Below are 25137 nucleotides of genomic sequence, written 5' to 3'. Positions count from 1 at the left end.
TATCCACTTATTCAGCTTTGTCTTCCCAGGCATTAAATTATTAGCCACAGCTCCTCTGTTCTGCTCATATATCTAATGAAAGGTTCAATCAGACCTCAAGTTTCAGTGAGGAAATGCTGACATGTTTCCATGGAAACCCTCTCTGAGCCTTTTTAAGTGGTACATCGGGTCTTAACCTTTGCGATCAGAGCGATTAGACCCAGTGCACATGATTCTAAAGCATTTTGATAATTAATTGTGCCTTAAGTAGTTTGTTAAATAGCTTTAGCTTTGCATTAATGCACAGTTCAGTGTTATAGTTTTGCATCAGATTCCATCACTTCTGCTTGTTTTTGCTGTCTGGATTGGTTGATAGGCAGTAGTCATGGACGACTTGTTTAAAAGGTGGGCTGCGTGTTGGGGCTGGGTGTAAACTAGAGCATCTCACTGCTCTCTTGGGCCCTGCGCTCATTTTCAGACCTATATAACAGGCTTTGTGTGTCAGGCAAACAGCTCCCAGTTGACTTGCCTTTATGTGTGAATGGGAAATGTTTTAGACTGAATAATCAACTATTCATAGAGGTTTTTTTTTCTTTTCTAAAGTCTGTTTGATTAAGCAATTAGCTACAAGAGTCCATGCTGTTTTGAGAATATATGTCTAAAGAACATTGTCACTGTGTCATTTACATTACAGTGCATCCTTGAGTGGATTATTGCATTAGTTACTACATGTAACACAATATTCAAATATTAATATTTAGAAAACCTTATTTTATTTTCATTCTTTAAAGGCCTCAAATCTTTACTTGTTGATTTTCCTGTTGAAACAGGTAGTTGGGCAGGAACATTATCATAAAACAACAACTAGCCAATAGCTTTTTTGGTTGCATCACACATGATCTGTTTCTTGCTATTGCTAGTCAGTTGTAGGTGGTTTTAGGGAGAGAGTCATTCATTTTGTCAACTTTTGGGACTAAATATATGCAAGTAAATGCTTTAAAACTAATAGACACAGACTAAAGGTGTATTTTTTGTTGTTGTTTAATTTACTTATTTAATTTAATTATTTTATATTATTATATATATTATTTTAAAGGTGCCCTAAAATTAAAAATAGAATTTATCTTGGCATAGTTGAATAACAAGAGTTCAGTACATGGAAATAATATGCAGTGAGTCTCAAACACCATTGTTTCCTCCTTCTTATAAAAATCTCATTTGTTTAAAAGACCTCCGAAGAACAGGCGAATCTCAACATAACACCGACTGTTATGTAACAGTTGGGATCATTAATATGCACGCCCCCAATATTTGCATATGCCAGCCCATGTTCAAGGCATTAGACAAGGGCAGGACGTCTGGATGTGCACAGCTGAATCATCAGACTAGGTAAGCAAGCAAGAACAATAGTGAAAAATGGCAGATGGAGCAATAATAACTGACATGATCCATGATTACATGATATTTTTAGTGATATTTGTAAATTGTCTTTCTAAATGTTTCGTTAGCATGTTGTTAATGTACTGTTAAATGTGGTTAAAGTTACCATCGTTTATTACTGTATTCACGGAGACAAGACTGTCTTTATTTTCATTTTTTAAACACTTGCAGTCCGTATAATTCATAAACAACTTCATTCTTTATAAATCTCTCCAACAGTGTGTAATGTTAGCTTTAGCCACGGAGCACAGTCAAACTCATTCAGAATCAAATGTAAACATCCAAATAAATACCATACTTACACGATTAGACATGCTGCATGACGAACACTTTGTAAAGATCCATTTTGAGGGTTATATTAGCTGTGTGAACTTTGTTTATGCTGGTTAAGGCAAGCTCGAGCTCCGGGGGAAGGGAGCATGATATTTAAAGGGGCCGCTTAGCCTGAATCAGTGTTATTTAATATTTAATGATGCCCCAAAATAGGCAATTAAAAAAATGAATAAAAAAAAAAAATCTGTTGGGTATTTTGAGCTGAAACTTCACAGACACATTCAGGAGACACCTTAGACTTATATTACATCTTTTGAAAAGACGTTCTACGGCACCTTTAATATATTATATATTATTATATTATATTATTTAGATACTGTAGTTGTAGATACTTGTAGTATTTATTATTATTATGATTAATGTTTTAAATCAGCATTTATTTTCAAGAATTCCATTTCATATAATTTTAGTTTAAGTTGTAGTTAGTTGTCAAGGCAACATTTCAAATGTATTTATTTATTTCAGTTTTTAATCTAATGTTTATATTTTATTTTTATATTTTATTTCAATTCATGTGTGTCGAGTTTCATGCAATTTGAAGCACGCTAAGAGTCTTGTAAATTATTAAAGTTTAACATGTTGCCATGGCAACAGTATTTAAGATATCAAGCATAAGCTTTCACAGGTCTACATCTGCCATGTATTGACATTTATTCTGATGAAGTTTGAAGCAAATCAGATAAAAATAAGAGGGTGATTTCAAAGCAGAAGAAGAACCCTTTCAGGGCTTGGACCCTAATCAAACATTCATCATATGATGAACACATCATATGTTCTGCTCTTCATTATTCCACCACCAACCATCATTTGGACATAATTGTGTAGGAAGTAAAGGAAAAGTTACTTGTGGTCAGATAACTCTTTCCTGTTTGGCTTTACATTGTGTCCCTTGTTGAGTTCAAGCAGGTCAAAAGGCATTTAGCTCGACTATTTACAATTTGCCATGTCATTGACAGACGCACTGGTTTGTGGTTTTAACTAGTCTCTCTGGTCTGCGTCACAGGCATTTCTATCAATTATGTGATTATGCATCCAGAATGGATATGGGTCCTGTGCTAAATTTGGACCATCTGGCTACATATTTATAGGCCCTGTTCCCACACAATCAGGCATATATTTACATGTTAACCTAATTATATGGCGACTTGTTTTGTGGTCATTGGAGTAGCCCAGAATTTCCTGCCTTTGACGTCAATGCCATTTGATTCTTGTACACACATGTTTGCATGGCTGCATCTTCATAACAGACAAGATTTAGAGTTTCAGCCCACAAATGGGGCATGATCTAAAACAAATCAGTATATTTCTAAAATAGAAGTGAACTGCTCTGTGAAGTGGGTGAAATGACAGATGAACACTTTCTTAAACACAGTGCAGATAGGATTTCCTCCTCAGGATAGAACAGTGTCACAAAGTCTTTCTGCTTTGCTGTTTTAAACAGGGATCCTATGTAGTATGAATAGTATGTAATTTTGAAGTGAAGTTTGTGCATTAAATGATCAGGCAACAAATTATATTAAAGAGGTAATTGCACAACCTTTGATATAGATATTTTTAGCTGCTTGTGTGCTTTCTTTAAAAGTGTATCATTCATATTGTGTGTTTTGTATGGTTTGGGGGAAAAACAACATTTAAGTTTTCAGGAAAAAAACAGTTTTCAATACAACTCCAAGTACAATGGTCATCATCAAGTAATAACAGATTTTTTGTTCACCTCTAATACTTCTGAGAGTAAACAACATTAACACATAAACAACACAATCATTACTTCCAAAATAGTAGTCAGATGTGTACAGATTATGCCAAACTACTTTTTAGTTTTGTAGATTCTCAGGAATATCAGCCTTTCTTACCACTCTACTTTAACACTTTAAATCAATTAATACATCTTTTCCACTGGCATAATCACAAATCCAGAATCTTACTTTTCAAATACTCAGAGTATAGTGCAGATACTGTAATAGTATCTTGAAGAATGCTGTACCAGAGAATTAGTCTGAGCTCATGTCCCTGTCCTTATTCTGCACACTGATGTCATCTAAGCCTTGTTCCAATAACCCCTAACAAAATATAATATTCAGAAGTGCATCACTTTCTGCAAGGTGCCTCAACATGTTCCTGTCCTTTTTGTCTCTCTCAGTGTGCTGTCCGAGCTGCTACTGAGGGTCGGATTCTGGTGTTGGAGGGGCTGGAGAAGGCAGAGAGGAATGTGTTGCCAGTTCTCAATAACCTGCTAGAGAATCGAGAGATGCAGCTGGAAGATGGACGCTTTCTCATGTCAGCACAGCGCTATGACAAACTCCTGGAGGTGAGGACAACCATGCTGTAGTGACAGCACTTGCTATGCTCACAGAAGCAGACCAACCAGTTAGAGATCTGTCCTGGAACTGATGAATTATGATAGAGATGCTGATAACACTTTACAACAATTTAACATTTACATTCTCATTAATTATGCAGTGCATACGCAAACCACAAAATTAAAAAAAAATTTAACACCTGCCAATGGTGGCTCAATTGAGAACGTTTACTAGCCATATATATTTTTAATAGACCAAGAAACTTTTATTTTATTTTATTACATTTTATTTTATTTTTATTTCATATTTGATTTTTTTTTTTTTTTTTTTTTCTTATTTATTTTCTTTTATATTTTCTTTTCATTTTTTATTTTCTTTGATTTTGTTTTAAAAATGTACATGTGAATAAATACAATGTAAATGAAGTTTTATTACTGGTCTGTACTGTTTGCTATGTTTGCGTTGGTCTGATAGGAGCACACTAAAGAAGAGCTAGACTCGTGGAAGATTGTTCGTGTGAGTGAGGATTTTCGAGTCATTGCTCTCGGCCTGCCGGTTCCCAGATACAAAGGAAATCCACTGGATCCCCCGCTCCGCTCCCGCTTCCAGGCCAGAGATATCTACTACCTTCCCTTCAAGGTACTACATGTGTAATAAATGAATCTTCATTTGATAAATGTGTATTGCCGAAAGTGTCCGGCCTCTAACGTGTTTTTTTTTTTTTTTTTTTTTTTTTTTTTTTGAAGGACCAGCTAGAGCATCTGTACAGAACTGGACCGAATGTGCCTCCTGAAAGGTACAACACTTTTCAAACATGGATTTTTCATTGGCCATGTTGCAAAATAAATGATGAAATGATTTTCTTCCATTTTAGGGTGTCCCAGCTCTTGTCATTTGCCACTACTCTTTGTTCTCAAGAGTCTGCCAGCTTAAGCCTTCCTGATTTCCCTGTAGACAATCTCCCATCTGCCCTCAAAGTTCTGGTGAGTAGCAAATCGCATGACATTTGTGACATTTCTGGAATTACTGGAGAATGGAATTGTGAAAACAATGTTTATTTTAAAATGTTTGACATTAATAAAAATTATGATTGTGACGTGATTGTGCTGAAATTTTATTTATATACATGACAACCCTTATATGACATAAGGGTTTTAAGCATTTGAGTACATTCCAAGTACTTGACATTCATTGTGCAGATATTGTTGAAGATCATTTTTATTTTATTGCAGAACCTGTTCCCCATGCTGTCAACACAGCAGCTGGTCCAGAGGCTTTACCCATACGAGGCCATGCTGGGAAAGGAAGGCCGCACCGCTGTAGAGGGGGTGCTCAGTGTAAGGCCCTTTCCCCTATGATAGGGAGCTCACTCTTACACAAAATAATAATAATAATAATAACAATAACAATAACAATAATAATAACAATAATAATAATAATAATAATAATAATGGGGTTGTGTAGTCTAGTAGCTTAAAATCTGTGTTGGTAACTTTTGTTGGGCACTATAGCTAAAATATACTTGTTTTAATTTTTTTTTTTTTTTTTGGCTTTTAATATAATAATAATAAGTAAGAATTACTTGCATTTATGTATTTGCATTTCCACCCATATATCCACTTTATTAAAATAACTTATTTTATTAGAATGCATATTAGAATGATTTCTGATGTGTCATGTGATGTGACACTAATGACTGCTGCATTTTAAAATAAAAAAAAAACCTGTTCATATTTCACTATTAAGCAGTGTTGCCAAAGTCTGCGGTTTTCCCGTGGAATTGGGCTACTTTTACACTGTTGCCATGGGTTGCTTTTCATGTCCGCGGGTTGAATTGACCCAAAATAACCTGATAATAATTTCCCTTTCAAGGGAACTTGCGCTGCGTAGTCGCTATGGGGAACACCTCTGCATGATGTCGTCGTGAAGAATGTATGAAATCTCTCCAATAGGGAGATGGTACGTCATATGCGGGTGACGTCACTGACCAGGAACTATAAAGCCGGCCCGAAAACACTCTCATTCAGCTTCTGTGTCTTCAGCAAGCGCTACGTGTGATCTTGTCTGTCATATTTATTGTTGTCTGTTCCACTATATATATACATATATTGTTACTATGGGGAGTGAACAACAGTTCAGGAAATGTGTTCATCCCTGCCTGTGTTTCATTCCGGGTGGGGATACACATGAAATGTGTGTTGTTTGTCTGGGAGTGCAGCATGCCCAGGCAGCTCTCGAGGGGGCTGTGCACTGTGAGCAGCTACCGTTGAGAACAGTGTGCTCCCGCCTGGCCCTCTTCGAGGAGGGTGGCTCGGTTTGTGTTCCTCAGGGCTCGGGTCCCGCTTCTGCTGAGGCAGGGTGGCACCTCATGTCCTGGGGTTCGCAAATGGATGTAGCAGCAGGGTTAGAGATGGGCCCAGCCTTATCTCTGCCTTCACCTGCTGCATCCAATGTATCTATCCGGAGTCAGGAAGCACGCGTTGCGGTTTCTTCTGCTCGGGTGGATACAGTCACGCTGATGGCGTCTAGTTCTGAGGAGCTGGATGTTGTCAGCGTGGCAATGGGAGACATTGAAGACTCGCCACTTTATTCTCCCACGAGCGAGGAGCTCATGGAGGTGCTTTCTCATGCTGTTGCCAAGTTAAACATCGACTGGCCAGCCGAGAAGCAGGATCAGCAGACCAAAAGTAAATTAGATGAACGATTTCTACCATCTAAGTTTGCTCAGCCTCCACGTCGGGCACTACCAGACAACATCAGAAGCAAAGCGTTGCTACCCGCACTTTCCCTCCAAGGAGCTGGGATGCGGGGCAACGGTCTCAGGTGAAGCCTTTGAGGGGCAAGACGGATCTGAGGGCCGTCATTGCCGCTAAGAGGGTTTCGTCTAAAAAATCCTGACGCCAGAAAAGTCAGGATCCTGAGGGTGGTCCCCTCCAAAGTCAAGCAGCGCTCACCTCTATCTACGGTGCCTGCTTGTCTTCAGTGCCCTCAGGGGGGGGGCGCTCTCGCAACCCCACGGCAATGCCGGGGCACAGTAGTTCCCCGCGTGTCACGCAAGGGTGACGTGCTCTCTCTGCAGCCAAGCCAGTCGTTCCCTGCTGGGGCTCCGCTTCAGAGGCTGGTTCCCTTAGTAGATTTTTGTCAGAGTGGAAAAATCTGTCAAAAGTATCTCAATGGGTCCTGCATACAGTAGAAAAGGGGTACGCGATTCAGTTCAGAACACGCCCACCCCGATTCAACAGGGTCCTGCCCACGGTGGTGGGCCCCGAGCAGGCTCTGGTGATGGCACAAGAAGTAGAGACTCTCTTGCGAAAGGAGGCTATAGAAAGGGTTCCTCCTCCCAGCAGGGAGTCAGGGTTTTACAGCCGCTATTTCATTGTGCCAAAGAAAGACGCGTGATTGTGTCCGATCTTAGATCTTCGTCAGTTGAATCGAACAGTAGCGAGGCTCAAGTTCAAAACAATCAAACTGACAATCAAACATATTGTGTCACAAATCAGATCTGAGGACTGGTTTGTGATGATAGATCTAAAAGACGCATACTTCCATGTATCAATCCTCCCGCAACACAGGAAGTTCCTACGGTTTGCTTTCGGGGGCGAAGCATTCCAATATCGGGCTCTTCCCTTCGGCCTAGCGTTGTCACCCCGCACCTTCACTAAGTGGCTCTGACGCCCTTGCGTATACAGGGCATCCGCATATTGAACTACATAGACGATTGGTTGATTCTGGCTCAATCAGAGCAGATGGCGGTTGAACATCGAGATGTTGTTCTTGCTCACATGAAAAGGTTGGGGTTGAGACTAAACACAAAGAAAAGTGTGCTTTCTCCAGCTCAGAGGACCACTTATCTAGTCGTGGTGTGGGATTCGGTGACTATGCGTGCCCGTCTATCTCCGGCTCGCATAACATCGATTCTCTCGACCATCTCAGACATAAAGCTAGGCCAGTCACTCACTGTCAAACAGTTCCAGAGACTGTTAGGTCTTATGGCAGCAGCGTCCAACATAATACCTTTTGGCCTGCTGAACATGAGACCACTGCAGTGGTGGCTCAAAACCAAGGGGTTCTCTCCGAGGGGGAATCTTTTTCGTATAATCAGAGTCACGCGGTGATGCTTACATGCTCTAGTTATATGGAATCAACCTTGGTTTCTGTCCCAGGGACCTGTGTTGGGAGCTCTCGCTAACGACAGATGCATCCCTCACGGGCTGGGGGGCGATCATGAGTGGTCAACTCAGGGTCTGTGGCAGGACCATCATCTTTCGTGGCACATAAACTGCCTGGAGATGTTGGCGGTGTTTCTAGCATTGAAACACTTCCTCTGTTTGCATCTCGAGAGATGACTCACTGTCCACTGTGGTTCTCGATGTCAAACCCAGCACCTCTTGGGCTGGATGCTATGGTGCAGCTGTGGCCGAGGCTACCGCTGTACGCATTTCCCCCGATTGCGCTGCTCACGGGAGTTCTGGAGAGAGTACGCTGGGACGGGGCCCGTCTGTTGTTAGTAGCCCCATTCTGGCCGGCCCGAGTATGGTTCTCGGACCTGGTATCCCTTCTCGACAGGTCTCCAATGGAGATTCCGATCAGGAGGGACCTTCTCTCTCAGGCGAGCGGGTCAATCCTTCACCCCCGCCCGGAGTTATGGAAGCTGTGGGTGTGGCCTCTGGGGGGCACAGCTCATAGGTTCTGGTCTCTCAACCGAGTTTGAGACCATTCTCCAATCCAAAGCTCCATGAGGAAACTTTACTCCTTGAAGTGGAGATTATTCACTTCATGGTGTGAAAATCACCAGTGGGATCCAGTTAACTGCCCGGTTAGCGCAGTACTGGAGTTCCTGCAGGAAAGATTTTCTTCAGGTTATCCCCCTCCACACTAAAGGTGTACGTGGAGGCCTTAGCTGCTTACCACGCTCCTTTGAGTGGAGTGTCTTTAAGGAGACACCCGCTTATCACTCGTTTCCTCCGTAGTACTTTGAGGCTTAGACCTGTGGTGCGCACGAGAGTACCGGCTTTGGATTCGGCCATTGTATTGCAAGGCCTTTCTATGGCCCCTTTCGCGCCCATCGAAGAGGTGCCAGAAGAGAATTGGAGACATTCAGGCCCTGTCGGTATCTCCATCGTGCCTCGAATATGCACCTGGTAATGTCAAGGCTTTTCATCCCAGACCGGGATATATACCCAAGGTCCTCATTAATCCTGTGAGACCTATTGTGCTGCAGGCCTTCTGTCCTCCTCCATTTACGTCCTCGGACCAGGAAAGGCTAAATCTGCTGTGTCTGGTTAGGGCACTGGATGCGTATGTGCACAGAGCTGCCATGTGGAGAAAAGCTGATCAGCCATTTATATGTTTTGGAGCACCTAGGAAAGGTCTCCCAGCATCCAAGCAGAGAATGAGCAAGTGGGTGGTCGAGGCCATCTCACTTGCTTATGAGTCCGTTGGACAGCCTTCACCATTGGCCGACTAGGCTCATTCGACTATGGCTGCCTCTAAGGCTTTAATCTCAGGGGTATCCCTTAATGATGTTTGTGATGTGGCAGGCTTGTCCTCACCGCATACATTCATGAGGTTTTACGAATTAGACCTCGGCTCCACTCCAGGGGCGCAGGTGTTACTGCGAGTTGTGCGCTTCGGCTTCACACGAACGGTCACTTGCTCATATGGTGACATTGGGATTGTCGAATTCCCTTGAAAGGGAACGTCTTGGTTATGAATATAACCTTAGTTCCCTGAATAGGGAATGACACGCTGCGTCGCCCTGCCATACTCCCGGTATGCCCGTAAGCGACTTGCTTCAGTATTTCAGAAGCTGAATGAGAGTGTTTTCGGGCCGGCTTTATAGTTCCTGGTCAGTGACGTCACCCGCCTATGACGTACCGTCTCCCTATTGGACAGATTTCATACGTGCTTCACGACGACATCACACAGAGGTGTTCCCCATAGCGACTATGCAGTGTCTCCTTCCCTATTCAGGGAACTAAGGTTATATACATAACTGAGACGTTTACCAGGGGAGCCCCGCCAAAAATGCTAATTTTACCCCCTGGAACACGATTTTTATCATGGGATCCCCCTGAAATGTGATTGGGCTAGTTTTGAGGAATATATAAGCTTTGTCAAAAGTTGTCTGTACTGAAATTTTAAAAATGTGACAATACCAGCATTTCCCTCTAGCATTTTTAAAACTGTTAAGCGGATTCTTAAACACCTATGAAAGGCCATTGTGTTCACACGCTCAACGTATATGTCTGTGATTGGCAACATGTTTTTGAAGCTTTGATCTTTGTAGCCAATCACAGACAAAAATGTTGAGTGTGTGAACGCAATGGCCATTCAGAGGTGTTTAAGAATCTGCTCAACAGTGCTAAAGGGAAATGCTGGTATCATCACATTTTTAGTTTCAGCAACAACTTGGTACCGAAGTCAGTACTTTCAGTTCCACTAATAGAGACTCTCTTCTCAGAGGTTTGAGTTGACTGATGGAAGCACAAAGCCTTCTCCGACTGCAGTGGTGAAAATAGAGCCTGTGAGTGGAGATCTTGCAGAACAGGCAGCCGTCACGCTCAACATCGCCAACCAGAACATCACTTTTCAGGTCAGGAGGACACAGCAATGGTGGAAAAGTGCTATTTTAGAGAAATATCTCTTAAATTAAAGTAATAAAACTAACTGATGGCATCCATGGGGTCAGCCACATGGCCCTGTAGCTAAGAACTATAAGATAGTTCTATATTTGGAAATGTGGATTAGATGAACCATTTCTTCCCTCTAAAGGAAATGCTGTGGTTTCTCATCAGGTTCCTTCAGGGACGCGGCCAATTCGCCCACCCAACAGCAGTCCTGCGTTCATCGGCACCCCCACCCACGACCGCCTGCTGGCTGAGATGATGCAGTCCCACCTCGTCAAAGACATTTGTCTGATCGGAGCCAAGGTACACAGGCAACTTCCTGTGGCCATCCTCTTAGAGCAAATGCACTTTGAACTAGAAAGTTGATGTGTGTCGAACAAGAACAATAGCTCACTATTTGCACTGCCTGTTAAGGTAATGCAGGAAGATCATCAGGGTCTTCTGTGTGTGCGTCATGGGTTGTGTTCTTATTTAAGAGGTTCTGAGTAAGATTAGATCAGATGGACAATGTAAATCATATGCTCGTTTAGTAATATTGCCTTGTGGTTTGGCTAATGCTGTTTCTTGTTTTTTCAGGGTTGTGGCAAATCCATGATTGCGAGAGAATTTGCTGAAATGCTGGGCTACAGCATTGAACCAATTATGCTTTATCAGGTAATGTCAAAACATGAGAAAATTATAAAAACTAATCAGTCCCAATAAGACAAATTGGTAACATTTTTTTAGAGGAATGTGTTCTGGGGTCAATACAAGTTAAAGGTCCAGTGTGTAATATTTAGGAGGATCTATTGACAAAAATGCAATATAATATACATAACTATGTTTTCAGTGGTGTATAAAGACCTTTTTATCAGTGGTTCTCAAACCTGTCCTGGGGACCCCCCACCACTGCACATTTTTTATGTCTCCTTCATAAGACACAACTCTTGCAGTCTCTACTAATTAGCTGATGACTTAATTCAGGGGTGGGGGGTCCCCAGGACAGGTTTGTGAACCACTGCCTTACATAATGAACTGTTTTGTTTTTATTACCTTAGAATGAGCCGTTTCTATCTACATACACCGCGGGTCCCCTTACATCAAAGTCGCCATTTTGCGCCGCCATGTTCTACAGTAGCCCTAAATGTACGAACTGCTCTACAGAGCGCGCTTGCTTGACTGGCTACTCTCTTCTGTCTCAGATGAGATGACATAATTTATTCTACCAGTAGTCGATATGTTATTTTCTGTGGTTACAGACAGTATCAGTAGAGCTTTTCTTGTATTGAACCTGAAATGTAAAATTTTTTTTAAAGGTGTTATAGAGGATGTTTTGTTTTATACATTTTTGCAATATTACTTGAAACTGTCTTTACTAACTGATAAAAGACTATTTATTAGGTGCACTGAAAGAAATAATATCAATATACATCATCTGTGCACGAGGTAGGGCCTTAAAAACATCAGCCAATCGTTTACGTGATCATCGCGTAAACGATTGGCCTACTGCCATGATTGGCCAAGAGGGCCAATCCGCGCACGTCTCTCACAGTGATTGACAAGCCAGAGGGCCAATCATTTATGCGATGATCACATAAACGATTGGCTGATGTTTTTGCAAGTAATACTGCAAAAATGTATAAAACAAAACATCCTCTAAAGCACCTTTAATGGTGCACTGGCTGATATAGCAGTCATCTTGGACTTGTACTGACACCTAGTGGTGTGGATGCAGCCTCACTTAGAAACAACAACTCTCATGACAGTTCGTAACTATTTTACGTTTAGGCAAATTTTAATGAATTTGTACAATCTCATTCTTACATTTTCATATGATCTGCTTACACCCAAATAAGAGTTAGGTTTCGAGGTGGGGTTAGGAGTGGACCTTCATGCTTTGTTTTTTGTTTTTCAAACGTACGTTTTCGTACTACTCAAATCATCTGAATTCATAGGAATTTAAAATTCAAAATACTTAAAAAAAATTAAAAATAAATGCCTTTTTCTGTTTTTGTTTTTCTACAAATTGTACATATTCGTACAACTCGAGTTGTATGAATTCATTTAAATTTACCAGTTTGCAAATATATAAAATAGTTATGTTTTCTCATGAGATTGGGTTACAAACTATACAGATTAAACATGTTGTTTATTTTAAATCATTCATTGTTTTTGGTAACAGGATAAAGAGGGAAGTGTTCGGCAGATCATGTCAACAGGTTGGCCCTGTATGAGATGACCCAATCCATGAAAAAATAACGCATTTTTGTGTTTAAAAATGTGAGACATTAGGGCAGTGGTATGAAAAAAACTGCAAGGTCTAGAGATGCTTTTTTTTTAAGTTTCAGAGATGCAAGCGTAACAGTCAAACATGTCTGTCTAGCACGTTTACATTTACAAACAATGGAAAAGCAGCTCAATTGAATGCAAAAACACATAATTTTTTTTTTTTTTTTTCTTTTCCCAAACCAGTTCAGCATAAACTCCATCCTTCCTTTCCTTTATCAGAGTAAGGTCATAAATGGCTTAAGCATAAACTGATCCTAGAATTTGCCGATTTCGGCCAGCACGTAAAGACGTTAACCTGATTTCTGTCGACTTACTGAAGTGCGCAGGACTGATATCGTGACGATTTTTTAGGATTACGAATACGAAAAAACGTATGCGAAAATTTCGGACTCAGTGTGCAAAAGCCTTTACTGTGGATTTAAGCGCATCCAGAAAGAGCGAGAATTTTGCAGTAAGGGAGGAGGAAATATATCACTAACTCAGACTCTTTCTTGACCCAAAAAAATTATAAAGGTGAGTTTTCATCTTTGCAACAAAAGTATAAGTGGTACAGTCAAAATGCTACATCTGTAACTGCATGAGAGGATAATATATGAGCTGTAAGTTTCCCTCTGACATGTTGCAATACTCTTCTTCAGTGTTTACCGTCATATCACATGAGCATGATTGTGTGTTTGCTCACTTCTGTGCAGCTGTGTACAGTGAGGTTTGTTGAAGAAAGCTCAGTGTTGTCCTGGGCATCAGCACACAGAGCCAGAGGTTATGCACCACAGGGGTCACAGAGTTTCCATCAGCAATCATTGGTGTTTTTAATATTTGTGATTCTTGTAAGATCACACAAAATATTTTTGAGCTTCAGTCCTTAAATAGCCACATGTTCTTGGGTTTTTCTATTTTGGGATCAGAGTCATGCACTGTCCTTGATCTCCCCCAGTTATCATTAACCACATTGGCCCTGTTCTGCTGTCAGAACACAATGGCTCAGTTCCAAAATCTAGAGAGCTGACAGTATTTTACAGTGAAATTACATATAATGGGATGTTAAAGGCACAATATGTAAGATTTTTGGATTGAAATATCCAAAAACCATTAGAACAGTGTTATATATTTTGTTGACTTGTGTACTCTAATCCCAAATGTTTCCAAGAATGTTTAAATCCAGAGAAATAAGTACTTTTAACCAGGACATGGACCATGTCCGTGCGTCAGCTATCAATGACATCATACCCTTGTTACCCTCGATTTCCGACACCAAAGAAGCTTTAATATATTATGTGTTTTATTAGACAGGTGAGCAACTGTTTGGATACATTTTTCGATAAAAAACTAATCGTTATATATTCAACACAGTCTTTTTGTTTAAATCTCATTTTCTTGCTTTACCGCGATTACCATATTTTACCATGACTAATATTGATCTAGCTTACTGCAACAAGTGTCTCGTAGTCACCGAGCGAACCCACAGAGTAGCATTATAACAACTTTCAAACACAAATGTATATAATATGATAAAACCGCGCTGCTTTACCCCGCACACACATGACCGAAAGAAGCAGACGCTCTCTTCTGTGGTATAATAAAAGCTCCACTGCTCTCGAACCGTGTCGTGTGTTACACTTGCCTCTCGTTAGCAATCGCTCCAGCGGCCTCGTTCCACTCCAACGGCTTTCAGCCATACCCTGCTTCATACTACAGTATTGTTTAAAGGGTTAGTTCACCCAAAAATGAAAATTCTGTCGTTTATTACTCACCTTCATGCCGTTTCACACCCGTAAAACCTTTGTTAATCTTTGGAATGCAAATTAAGATGTTTTTGTTGAAATCCGATAGCTCCGTGAGGCCTGCATAGGGAGCAATAACTTTCCTCTCTCAAGATCCATAAAGGTACTAAAAACATATTTAAATCAGTTCATGTGAGTACAGTGGTTCAATATTAATATTATAAAGCAACAAGTGTATTTTTGGTGCTCCAAAAAAACAAACTAATGACTTGTATAGTCATGGCCGATTTCAAAACACTGCTTCAGGAAGCTTCGGAGCATAATGAATCAGTGTGTTGAATCAGCGGTTCGGAGCGCCAAAGTCACATGATTTCAGCAGTTTGACGGTTTGACACGCGATCCGAATCATGATTCGACACAGAAGAATCATAACACTCCGAAGCTTCCTGAAGCAGTGTTTTGAAATCGGCCATTTTTAATTCATTAGCTCATCCATGAATATAATTTCTGCCCGAGTCCCGTCGGATTCTTAGACTTGAAGACAACACCTACCATGATTGTGTGAAATCAAGGCGTCATCAAACTGCACCTTTGTTTTGAATAAGCGACCTCTAACGGCGAATATTACATATTGTGCCTTTAAACCATTTACAATTTTTCACAATATATGGTAAAGTAACTAACAATTAACCAATTAACAGTGTTTTACTGTTCATAATTTTTTTTTTTAAATTGCAAACATTTTTACAGTGTTGTGGAGAACTTAATGGGGGAAAAAAATGGTTGACAATTGAATTTTGTATTTTGTTTATTCAATACTGTGAAGTACAAATTAAAATTTGGTTGCCTGTTATTTTACAGTTTGTGCGCTTTTAATGTATCAAGAAAGTACTGAATAATACAAACCCGATTCCAAAAAAGTTGGGACACTGTACAAATTGTGAATAAAACAGAATGCAATGATGTGGAAGTTTCAAATTTCAATATTTTATTCAGAATACAACATAGATGACATATCAAATGTTTAAACTGAGAAAATGTATCATTTTAAGGGAAAAATAAGTTGATTTTAAATTTCATGGCATCAACACAACTCAAAAAAGTTGGGACAAGGCCATATTTACCACTGTGTGGCATCCCCTCTTCTTTTTATAACAGTCTGCAAATGTCTGGGGACTGAGGAGACAAGTTGCTCAAGTTTAGGAATAGGAATGTTTGTCCCATTCTTGTCTAATACAGGCTTCTAGTTGCTCAACTGTCTTAGGTCTTCTTTGTCGCATCTTCCTCTTTATGATGCGCCAAATGTTTTCTATGGGTGAAAGATCTAGACTGCAGGCTGGCCATTTCAGTACCCGGATCCTTCTTCTACGTAGCCATGATATTGTAATTAATGCAGTATGTGGTCTGGCATTGTCATGTTGGAAAATGCAAGGTCTTCCCTGAAAGAAACGACATCTGGATGGGAGCATATGTTGTTCTAGAACTTGGATATACCTTTCAGCATTGATGGTGCCTTTCCAGATGTGTAAGCTGCCCATGCCACACGCACTCATGCAACCCCATACCATCAGAGATGCAGGCTTCTGAACTGAGCGCTGATAACAACTTGGGTTATCCTTGTCCTCTTTAGTCCGGATGACATGGCGTCCCAGTTTTCCAAAAAGAACTTCAAATTGTGATTTGTCTGACCACAGAACAGTTTTCCACTTTGCCACAGTCCATTTTAAATGAGCCTTGGCCCTGAGAAAACGCCTGTGCTTCTGGATCATGTTTAGATATGGCTTCTTTTTTGACCTATAGAGTTTTAGACGGCAACGGCGAATGGCATGGTGGATTGTGTTCACGACAATGTTTTCTAGAAGTATTCCTGAGCCCATGTTGTGATTTCCATTACCTCTCAGGCTCTTTTTATACCCAATCATGTTGCCAATTGACCTAATAAGTTGCAAATTGGTCCTCCAGCTGTTCCTTATAAATACACTTAACTTTTCCGGCCTCTTATTGCTACCTGTCCCAACTTTTTTGGAATGTGTAACTCATGAAATCCAAAATGAGCCAATATTTGGCATGACATTTCAAAATGTCTCACTTTTAACATTTGATATGTTATCTATATTCTGTTGTGAATAAAATATAATTTTATGAGATTTGTAAATTATTGCATTCCTTTTTTATTCACAATTTGTACAGTGTCCCAACTTTTTTGGAATCGGGTTTGTATAAGGTTGGGATTAGGTTTAGGGGCAGGTTAGGACTTCATAGTTAATACCCAGTTATTGTAATTTCTACAGTATGTATATAGTACGTACATGTGAAACTGGAATATAAAATAAAGTGCTACCGAAAATTTTTATTTACCCAATTTCTTGACCCGTTTACATGTTTTTTGTGTGTTTTGTTTTTATACTTACTAGAGTATCACATTGATAGCTTAGCAGAATATTACTGCTTATGTACTGTCTTCCAGATCAGTAACTTATTTGTCTTCATGACAATTAGGATGCTGCCTATGTAGACAGTAAGACAACTCATTAGATTTTGAGTAATGATGCAATAAAAATTTCTCAATTTGTTTTTCACAAAAGAGTCGTACAGGTTTGGAGCGACATAAATATATTTTGGATGAACTTTTCTGTAATGCTTTGAGTAAAAAAATGACGATGCTTTATATGAGACTTCATATAAAATGATGTGAAGAGCTCTTGCTCTGTGACCAGCGGCGGGTGCTTTTCGCACCAGCTGAGCGGCCCGAAAGCATCTGGGTCTGATCGCAGCATGCTCGTGTTTTGATGCACCTCATACAGACTGTGAAGAGCTGCTCAGAGCGGAGTGTAAACATTAGCACCGCAGGTAATAAACCGCTGCGTGCATGTGTGCGTTTGTACTGGAATGCCGGGAATTCCTTTGGCTCAGTGAGAATAGAGCAGGAAAGGGAAGCTGTTCGTGCATCATGCTTAAGTTATTTTTGCCCGGTGAGTGCAGGAGGTCATAGTGTATGGGGAAAAGAGGAATTTTGTAACGCACTTCATCTTTTTAGCCCTCTGAAGCCCTTTTATGAACTCGTACAGGCCAACTCGGCTCGTCCCTGATGACACACAGTGCTTTCAGTTGTGGAAAAAATACTACGTCACAGCCCAGAAAAAGAGTCTTGGCACTCGCTTTGACAAGCAATGATGTTTTGTGTCTTGCGTTTCCTCTTGTTATGATAATTTTGTTCTCCCTGTGTAGATTCACCTTTAGATAACTTTTTCCTTGCCTTAAAGGTCCATGCTAATTTTCCTTAAACAACCTGGCAAACAGTCTTGGAGGAAAAGTTCAACTGATCATATTTCAATGCTCAAGGCCTTTTAAATTAAATTCAGTGTATAATAACAAAAATAAAATATGAACTTTGATGCATGGGGCTTTATAATCGCAGTTGAAAATTGTATAATATTTGAACATTTGTTTGAGGCTAGTCTCTTTAATCAAAAATACAGTAAAAACAGTAATATTGTGATATATTAGTTGAGCCTCAAATGACGCACTATGCACTTATCCACTATGTACTAAACTGTAGTGTATGAACTTTATAAGGTTATTTTGTCTTTCAGCATCAGAGTCTGATAGCTCCTTCCCCTCTCTGACAGTTGAGTGCACAAAGTGTCACATTCCACACTTCACCTTTTCGGTTAAGTGCATCATTTGGATATTTAAAGCGTACCTTTTCTGTTTGGAATTTTCAGTGTGAACGCACTACTCGCATACTATTTGTACTACAAAACGGCATAGAATAGTGCACAAGTACGTGAATTGGGAAATACCTATTTTAATATATTTAAAATGTAAATTATTGCTATTATCAATGTTCAAAACATATGTGCTGCTTAATATTTTTGTGGAAATCATGATGCAGCTTTTTTCAAGATCACTTGATGAATATAAAGTTCAAAAGAATCAAGTCTTTTGTAACATTATTAATGTCTTCACTGTCACTTTTAATGATTTAATGCATCCTTCCTGAATTCCTTTAAATGAAAAAGTATATAGTATGTAAATAATGTGAACCAGAAAATTATTTGTACAAAAATTAATTGAACATTTTTATTTCACACAGTATTTATTCAAAATTAGCTGATATATTGATCTGAAATTACTTGAGATCATGGTACAATCCTTTTGATTTCCTCTGGAGTCATATGGATTTATTATTGTACAGTTACAGCCCACACACACTTCTGTCCTTCTTTCACCCCTACCCTCTCTGTCAGTGAACTACAGGATACATAAAATGACAGGCGGTGCCTCTCTCTCTCTCTGTGTGTGTGTGTGTGTGTGTGCGTGCGTGTGCGTGTGCGTGCGCGTGCGTGTGCGTGTGTGTGTGTGTGTGGTAGGATATGACTGCGCGGGACCTCCTCCAGCAGAGGTACACCCTGCCTAATGGAGACACAGCCTGGAGGGCATCCCCGCTGGTCACTGCTGCTCAGGAAGGCAAGCTGGTGCTGCTGGATGGCATCCATCGAGTCAACCTGGGCACTCTGGCTGTGCTGTCCAGGTCAGTCTCAGCCCAAACTACACTTACTGTGCTTAGCCTCGATCTAGAGGCTTACACCATGTCCTAGTCCTGTTTGATGTGATCATTTTTATTGGCCGTCATCCAGAATGTTCCAAAATCCAAAGTCATGTGTTGTTGTTGTTGTTGTTGTTGTTGTTATTGTTCTTATTATTATTATTATTATTATTATTTTAAAAAATTCTACTGCTAATAGTAATAATAATAATAATAATTCCAGTATTCATAACAATAAATTATTAGTAGTTGTAGTAATTTATTGATATATTGAAAATATGATGAAAAATCCGAATTTCGAAAATGTTGGGACGTTATTTAAATTTGAATAAAATGAAAAATAAAAAAAACTTTCAAATCACATGAGCCAATATTTTATTCACAATAGAACATAGATAACATAAATGTTTAAACTGAGAAATTTTACACTTTTATCCACTAAATGAGCTAATTTTAAATTTGATGCCTGTTACAGGTCTCAAAAAAGGCAACAAATAGCTGAAAAAGCAAGTAATTTTTAAAAGATTCAACTGGGAGAGCATCTAGCAACTAATTGAGTTAATTGATGTCAGGTCTGTAACATGATTAGCTATAAAAGGGATGTCTTAGAGAGGCAGAGTCTCTCAGAAGTAAAGATGAGCAGAGGCTCTCCAATCTGTGAAGGGGCAAGGCCGAAGACCTTTACTGGATGCACGTGGTCTTCGGGCCCTCAGACGACACTGCTTCACTCATCGGCATGATTGTGTCAATGACATTACTAAATAGGCCCAGGAATACTTCCAGAAACCACTGTCGGTAAACACAATCCGCAGTGCCATCTGCAGATGCCAACTAAAGCTCTATCATGCAAAAAAGAAGCCATATGTGAACATGCGCCGTCATGTCCTGTAGGCCAAGGCTCATTTAAAATGGACTGTTTCAAAGTGGAAAAGTGTTTTATGGTCAGACGAGTCCAAATTTGACATTCTTGTTGGAAATCACGGATGCCGTGTCCTCCGGACTAAAGAGAGGGGAGACATTCCAGCGTGTCATCAGCGTTCAGTTCAAAAGCCAGCATCTCTGATGGTATGGGGGTGCATAAGTGCATACGGTATGGGCAGCTTGGACGTTTTGGAGGGCACTATGAATGCTAAAAAGGTACATAAAGGTTTTAGAGCAACATATGCTCCCCTCCAGATGATATCTATTTCAGGAAAGGCCTTGTGTATTTCAGCAGGACAATGCAAAACCACATACTGCAGCTATTACAACAGCATGGCTTCATCATAGAAGAGTCTGAGTGCTGAATTTGCCTGCCTGCAGTCCAGATCTTTCACCTATAGAGAACATTTGGCACATCATTAAATGAAAAATATGTCAAAGATGACCACGAACTCTTCAGCAGCTGGAAACCTATATCAGGCAAGAATGGGGCCTAATTTAACACCAAAACTCCAGAAACTCATAATCCCGATGACCAGACATTTTGAAAAGAAGAGGAGATGCTACACCATGGTAAACATGCCCCCATCCCAACTATTTTGAGACATGTAGCAGGCATCAAATTTGAAATGAGCTCGTTTAGTGGATAAGTGTAAATTTCTCCGTTTAGTGATTTGTGTTATCTATGTTCTGTTATGAATAAAATATTGGCTTACGTGATTTGAAAGTCTTTTAGTTTTCATTTTATTCAAATTTAAAAAACGTCCCAACATTTCCGGAATTCGGGTTGTACTACTACTACTGCTACTACTGCTACTACTGCTACTACTACTACTACTACTACTACTACTACTACTACTACTACTACTACTAATAATAATAATAATAATAATAATAATAATAATAATAATAATAATAACAAAAAGTTTATACTATCAATAAATTATTATTATTATTGTTAATATTATACAATTATTGTGTTGCTATTGCTTGTATTATTTATTTATATTTATTTATATATACTATTGACACTTGAGATATATATATATATATATATATATATATATATATATATATATATATATATATATATATATATATATATATATATATATATATATATATATATATATATATACATACATTCATTTGACATTTGATATTCAACAGTGCTTTGCATCTGCCTGCATCTTCACTTTAGAGCAGATTGCTGATCTTTGATTTTGTTGCTGTTGATTTGTTGGGTGATTAATCTGGCCTGTCTGCTGTCTCAGGTTGCTGCATGACCGAGAGCTGGCTCTATATGATGGGACTCGACTACTGAGGTGGGACCGATACCAGACTCTAAAAGAGGAACTGCAGCTCACTGACCAGGAACTGCAAAACAGGTAATACTCATTAGACACTACAACCCTGCATGAATCTTCTCTACTAACCTTTGCTGGGTTTCCTCATTTTGTTGCAAAATGCACAAATGTTTAAATGACATTCTATTTTCGGGTTATTTTCAGTGAAGATTCAATATAAATACCAAATAGCTTAATGGTAAAGGAACCAAACACTGTTACATTATCAAGAATGTCTAAATAAACAGTAAAAACAAATTTAAACTTGTTTATTAAAGGGTTGGTTCACCCAAAAATGAAAATAGTCACCATTTACTCCAAATGCATAAGTGTGTCTTCCTCCTTAGGAAAACACAAACAAATATATTTTTAATATTTGCTCATCGTTTTGTCTATCCATTGAAAGTTCACACATCAAAAACTTTCAAGCTTCCAAAAGTTAAGTAATCCATATGAATTGAGCAGTTTTATCAGTGTTTTGAAGAGACACTATTTATTTATATGATGATATTTAAATTCTATGTATTAACATTTTTATAGACTCATTTGTACAGTTTGTATTTTTTTGTGTAAATATGTTGAATTGAAAAAAAAAAAAATCTAAGATATTTGGTAAAATATATCATCATCAAATCTTATCAAAGTATTGTTGTAATTGGTGTCTTTTCCTTTTTTTATGGTAGCAAAATGTTAAGTGAAAATAGTGATATATTCTATTTACACTATATAAAAGTAGCAGTTATTTGCAGTAAGTGCAAATAGTTGATGCTATTTATACTTATAAATAGTTGCAGATACTATTTGCACCTCAGTACTGCTATACATTTAACAGGATACAATAATAACATAGTGTAAATGATTATATTTATTAAAATTATATCTAACACCATGTCTTAACCAGACGTGATGCAATAAGATTCTAGCGATAGGCAGTTTGACTGTCCACACCAGACACGGCGCGACGAGACGCGACAAAATCTATTAAAAACCACAGCCAATCAGAAGAGCGTGAGGGCAGACTCTCTTAGGAAGCGCACGGCAGTCACAATGAAATGGTGGTACTTACATAATCAAATTCATAAATATTACACCATTTAAACATGATTTAAAGTATATACTGAGTGGCTGAAGCAATCTTTGTCATAGAATACACTTGTTTGTTTACAATGAGTTGACAGTTTGAACAATCTTGCGCCCATTTATTTATTTTCACGATCTGAGGTGAATTATCCATGGTTACTTTCAGTACGGCTACAAAGCTGTGAACACAAAATTATATTCAAACCAACATTAGATGCTTTTAACAATAAATAAAGCACATTAACAGTACTTGAGATTGTCATTGCCATACTTTGTGGTGTTTTTGTTCCAGCTGCGACATTGCAGAAAAATAGAAACGGTTTCTAAAATAGAATCATTGCGTGTAGGACAAAACGAAAGATACCTTTTATCGCACTGTGTCGTTGTGTCGTGTGTAGTTAGGACACGGTGTAACCCTACCCAATTACTACTTTATTATTTAACACTCGTTAGGTACTTTATTTCCTCTTTTCAAATATTTTCTTCATTTTTATTGAAAATAAATGCTTTTCTGATCCGATATGTGGTGGAAAAAGGTAGAAAAACGAGTTCAGCAAAAGGCCAATCGGGTCGATCACATCAATAGCTACTTCTTCTAATAGTGTAAATAGCCTTTGCCAACAAGACAGGCTATTTACACTTTTTTTTTTTTTTTTTTTTTTTTATTCAGTCTGATGGTTTTGCTATATGAACTGAATATATATGTAAATATATGAACTGTCCCTACATCTTTGATAAACAGTTAGAGTATGCTGATAGATCCATTTAAGTTGGATACACACATAATGGGCTTAGGAATGGTCCAAGGCTCATTAATTTATAGACATTTTTATGTCCAACTGAGATAATGCTTTTTGGAAGTGTGCTGTAGAAATTAAGTACTTACGTGAGACTACTGTTCTAGTCCTTTAGGACACCCAGCACCAATCAGTACTATTTCTCATAAGAGCTGCCCTTCCATCTATACATTCATCGCACTGCCAACTGCAGTTACAGAATGGGAACATTTGCTGTGGCTCAGCAGTGTGCCACGATCATGGAACTGAATATGAATTTCACACCAATCAACACCTGTATGTGTACACACTTTGTCATGGGGGAGATTATTTAGCACATTCATCGCAGCCCTTCCTTTGTATGAACCATCTCCAAGCAATCAGATGATTATGGCATATCCAATGCATTTCAATTCAGTTCAATTCGATTCAAAAATGTTGTCTAGTATCACATAGTGATTGAAAATTGTTACGAGGGAGGAGCGAGTTTAGTGATACTACGAACCTGGGAACGCACTGCTCACATGATCAGTCACATGATTGTGTGCTTTAAAGGTGTCATAGAATTGAAAATTGAATTTACCTTGGCATAGTTGAATAACAAGAGTTCAGTACATGGAAATGATACAGGGAGTGCAGAATTATTAGGCAAGTTGATTTTCTGATCATATTTTTTTCCCAAGCACATTTTACCAATTCCAATCCACATCAATCTTAATAACTACTATTAATATTGTTTTTAATCATTTATAAGTGATATATAATTGTTCATGAAGGCTGGAAATGAAAAATGCCTTATATTCAGGTGTGCAGAATTATTAGGCAAGTTTTCTTTTACAGGCAAAATGAGCCAAAAAAGAGATTTAACTCAGACTGAAAAGTCAAAAATTATTAAATACTCATGAGAAGGACGCAATACTAATGCAATACTAGAAATTGCAAAGTTAAAGCATGACCAAGGGACAGCAAAATGCTCATTGGGTCAGCGGGGTCAGACAAAAACAGGTGGAAAAGAAAAGACACATGTTAACTGCAAAATAATTAAGAATTAAGGTGAAGAATTAAGTGTGAAACCATCAGGAACCCTTTAGTCTCCAGCGCCACCATTTTCCAGAGCTGCAACCTACCTGGAGTCTCCAGAAGTGCAAGGTGTTAGGATCTCAGAGACTTAGGTTAGCTAAAGAATCCTAAAAAATGACCTGCACTTGATAAGAATCACAAGCTGAAGTGTTATAAAATACATGAAGACTGGGTTTTAATAGGGCTTATAGACAGACAGCTTGAGAATGACTCCTGATGGACCAGCACCACATCCTCTTGTACCACTGTTTGAAGAATTTATCCAGAATCTGGCAGTAAGGTGTTTGAGTTCACTTTTAGTCCATCTCTTATCCTGAAATGTCTGTCTTGCAGAGATGGACTAAAAATGATCTTCCAAAACTTACTGCCAGATTCTGGAAGATAAATTCTTCAAACAGTGGTACAAGAGGATGTGGTGCTGGTCCTTCAGGAGTCACTCTCAAGCTGTCTGTTTATGAGGCCTATAAAAACCCAGTCTTCATGTATTTTATAACACTTCAGCTTGTGATTCTTATCAAGTGCGGGTCATTTTTTAGGATTCTTTAGCTAACCTAAGTCTCTGAGATCCTAACACCTTGCACTTCTGGAGACTCCAGGTAGGTTGCAGCTCTGGAAAATGGTGGCGCTGGAGACTAAAGGGTTCCTGATGGTTTCACACTTAATTCTTCACCTTAATTCTTAATTATTTTGCTGTTAACGTGTCTTTTCTTTTCCA

At 39.0% G+C, this 25137-nt stretch overlaps 1 protein-coding gene across 1 annotated transcript in view; it reads left to right on the top strand.

Moving 5' to 3' along the window:
• Window positions 1-25137, top strand: part of vwa8 (von Willebrand factor A domain containing 8) — a 140318-nt gene that overhangs the window by 3930 nt on the left and 111251 nt on the right. The window contains exons 5-14 of the mRNA XM_048192999.1: window positions 3893-4060; window positions 4527-4691; window positions 4799-4848; window positions 4927-5035; window positions 5285-5389; window positions 10516-10647; window positions 10850-10984; window positions 11258-11335; window positions 19044-19204; window positions 21415-21528. Of these exons, the coding sequence (XP_048048956.1) occupies window positions 3893-4060; window positions 4527-4691; window positions 4799-4848; window positions 4927-5035; window positions 5285-5389; window positions 10516-10647; window positions 10850-10984; window positions 11258-11335; window positions 19044-19204; window positions 21415-21528 (1217 nt within the window). The remainder of the gene's footprint in view (window positions 1-3892; window positions 4061-4526; window positions 4692-4798; window positions 4849-4926; window positions 5036-5284; window positions 5390-10515; window positions 10648-10849; window positions 10985-11257; window positions 11336-19043; window positions 19205-21414; window positions 21529-25137) is intronic.

The sequence above is a fragment of the Megalobrama amblycephala genome, linkage group LG6 (genome assembly GCF_018812025.1).
Source record: "Megalobrama amblycephala isolate DHTTF-2021 linkage group LG6, ASM1881202v1, whole genome shotgun sequence".
In the NCBI taxonomy this organism is placed as follows: domain Eukaryota; kingdom Metazoa; phylum Chordata; class Actinopteri; order Cypriniformes; family Xenocyprididae; genus Megalobrama; species Megalobrama amblycephala.
This window is presented reverse-complemented; position numbering and strand designations above follow the sequence as displayed.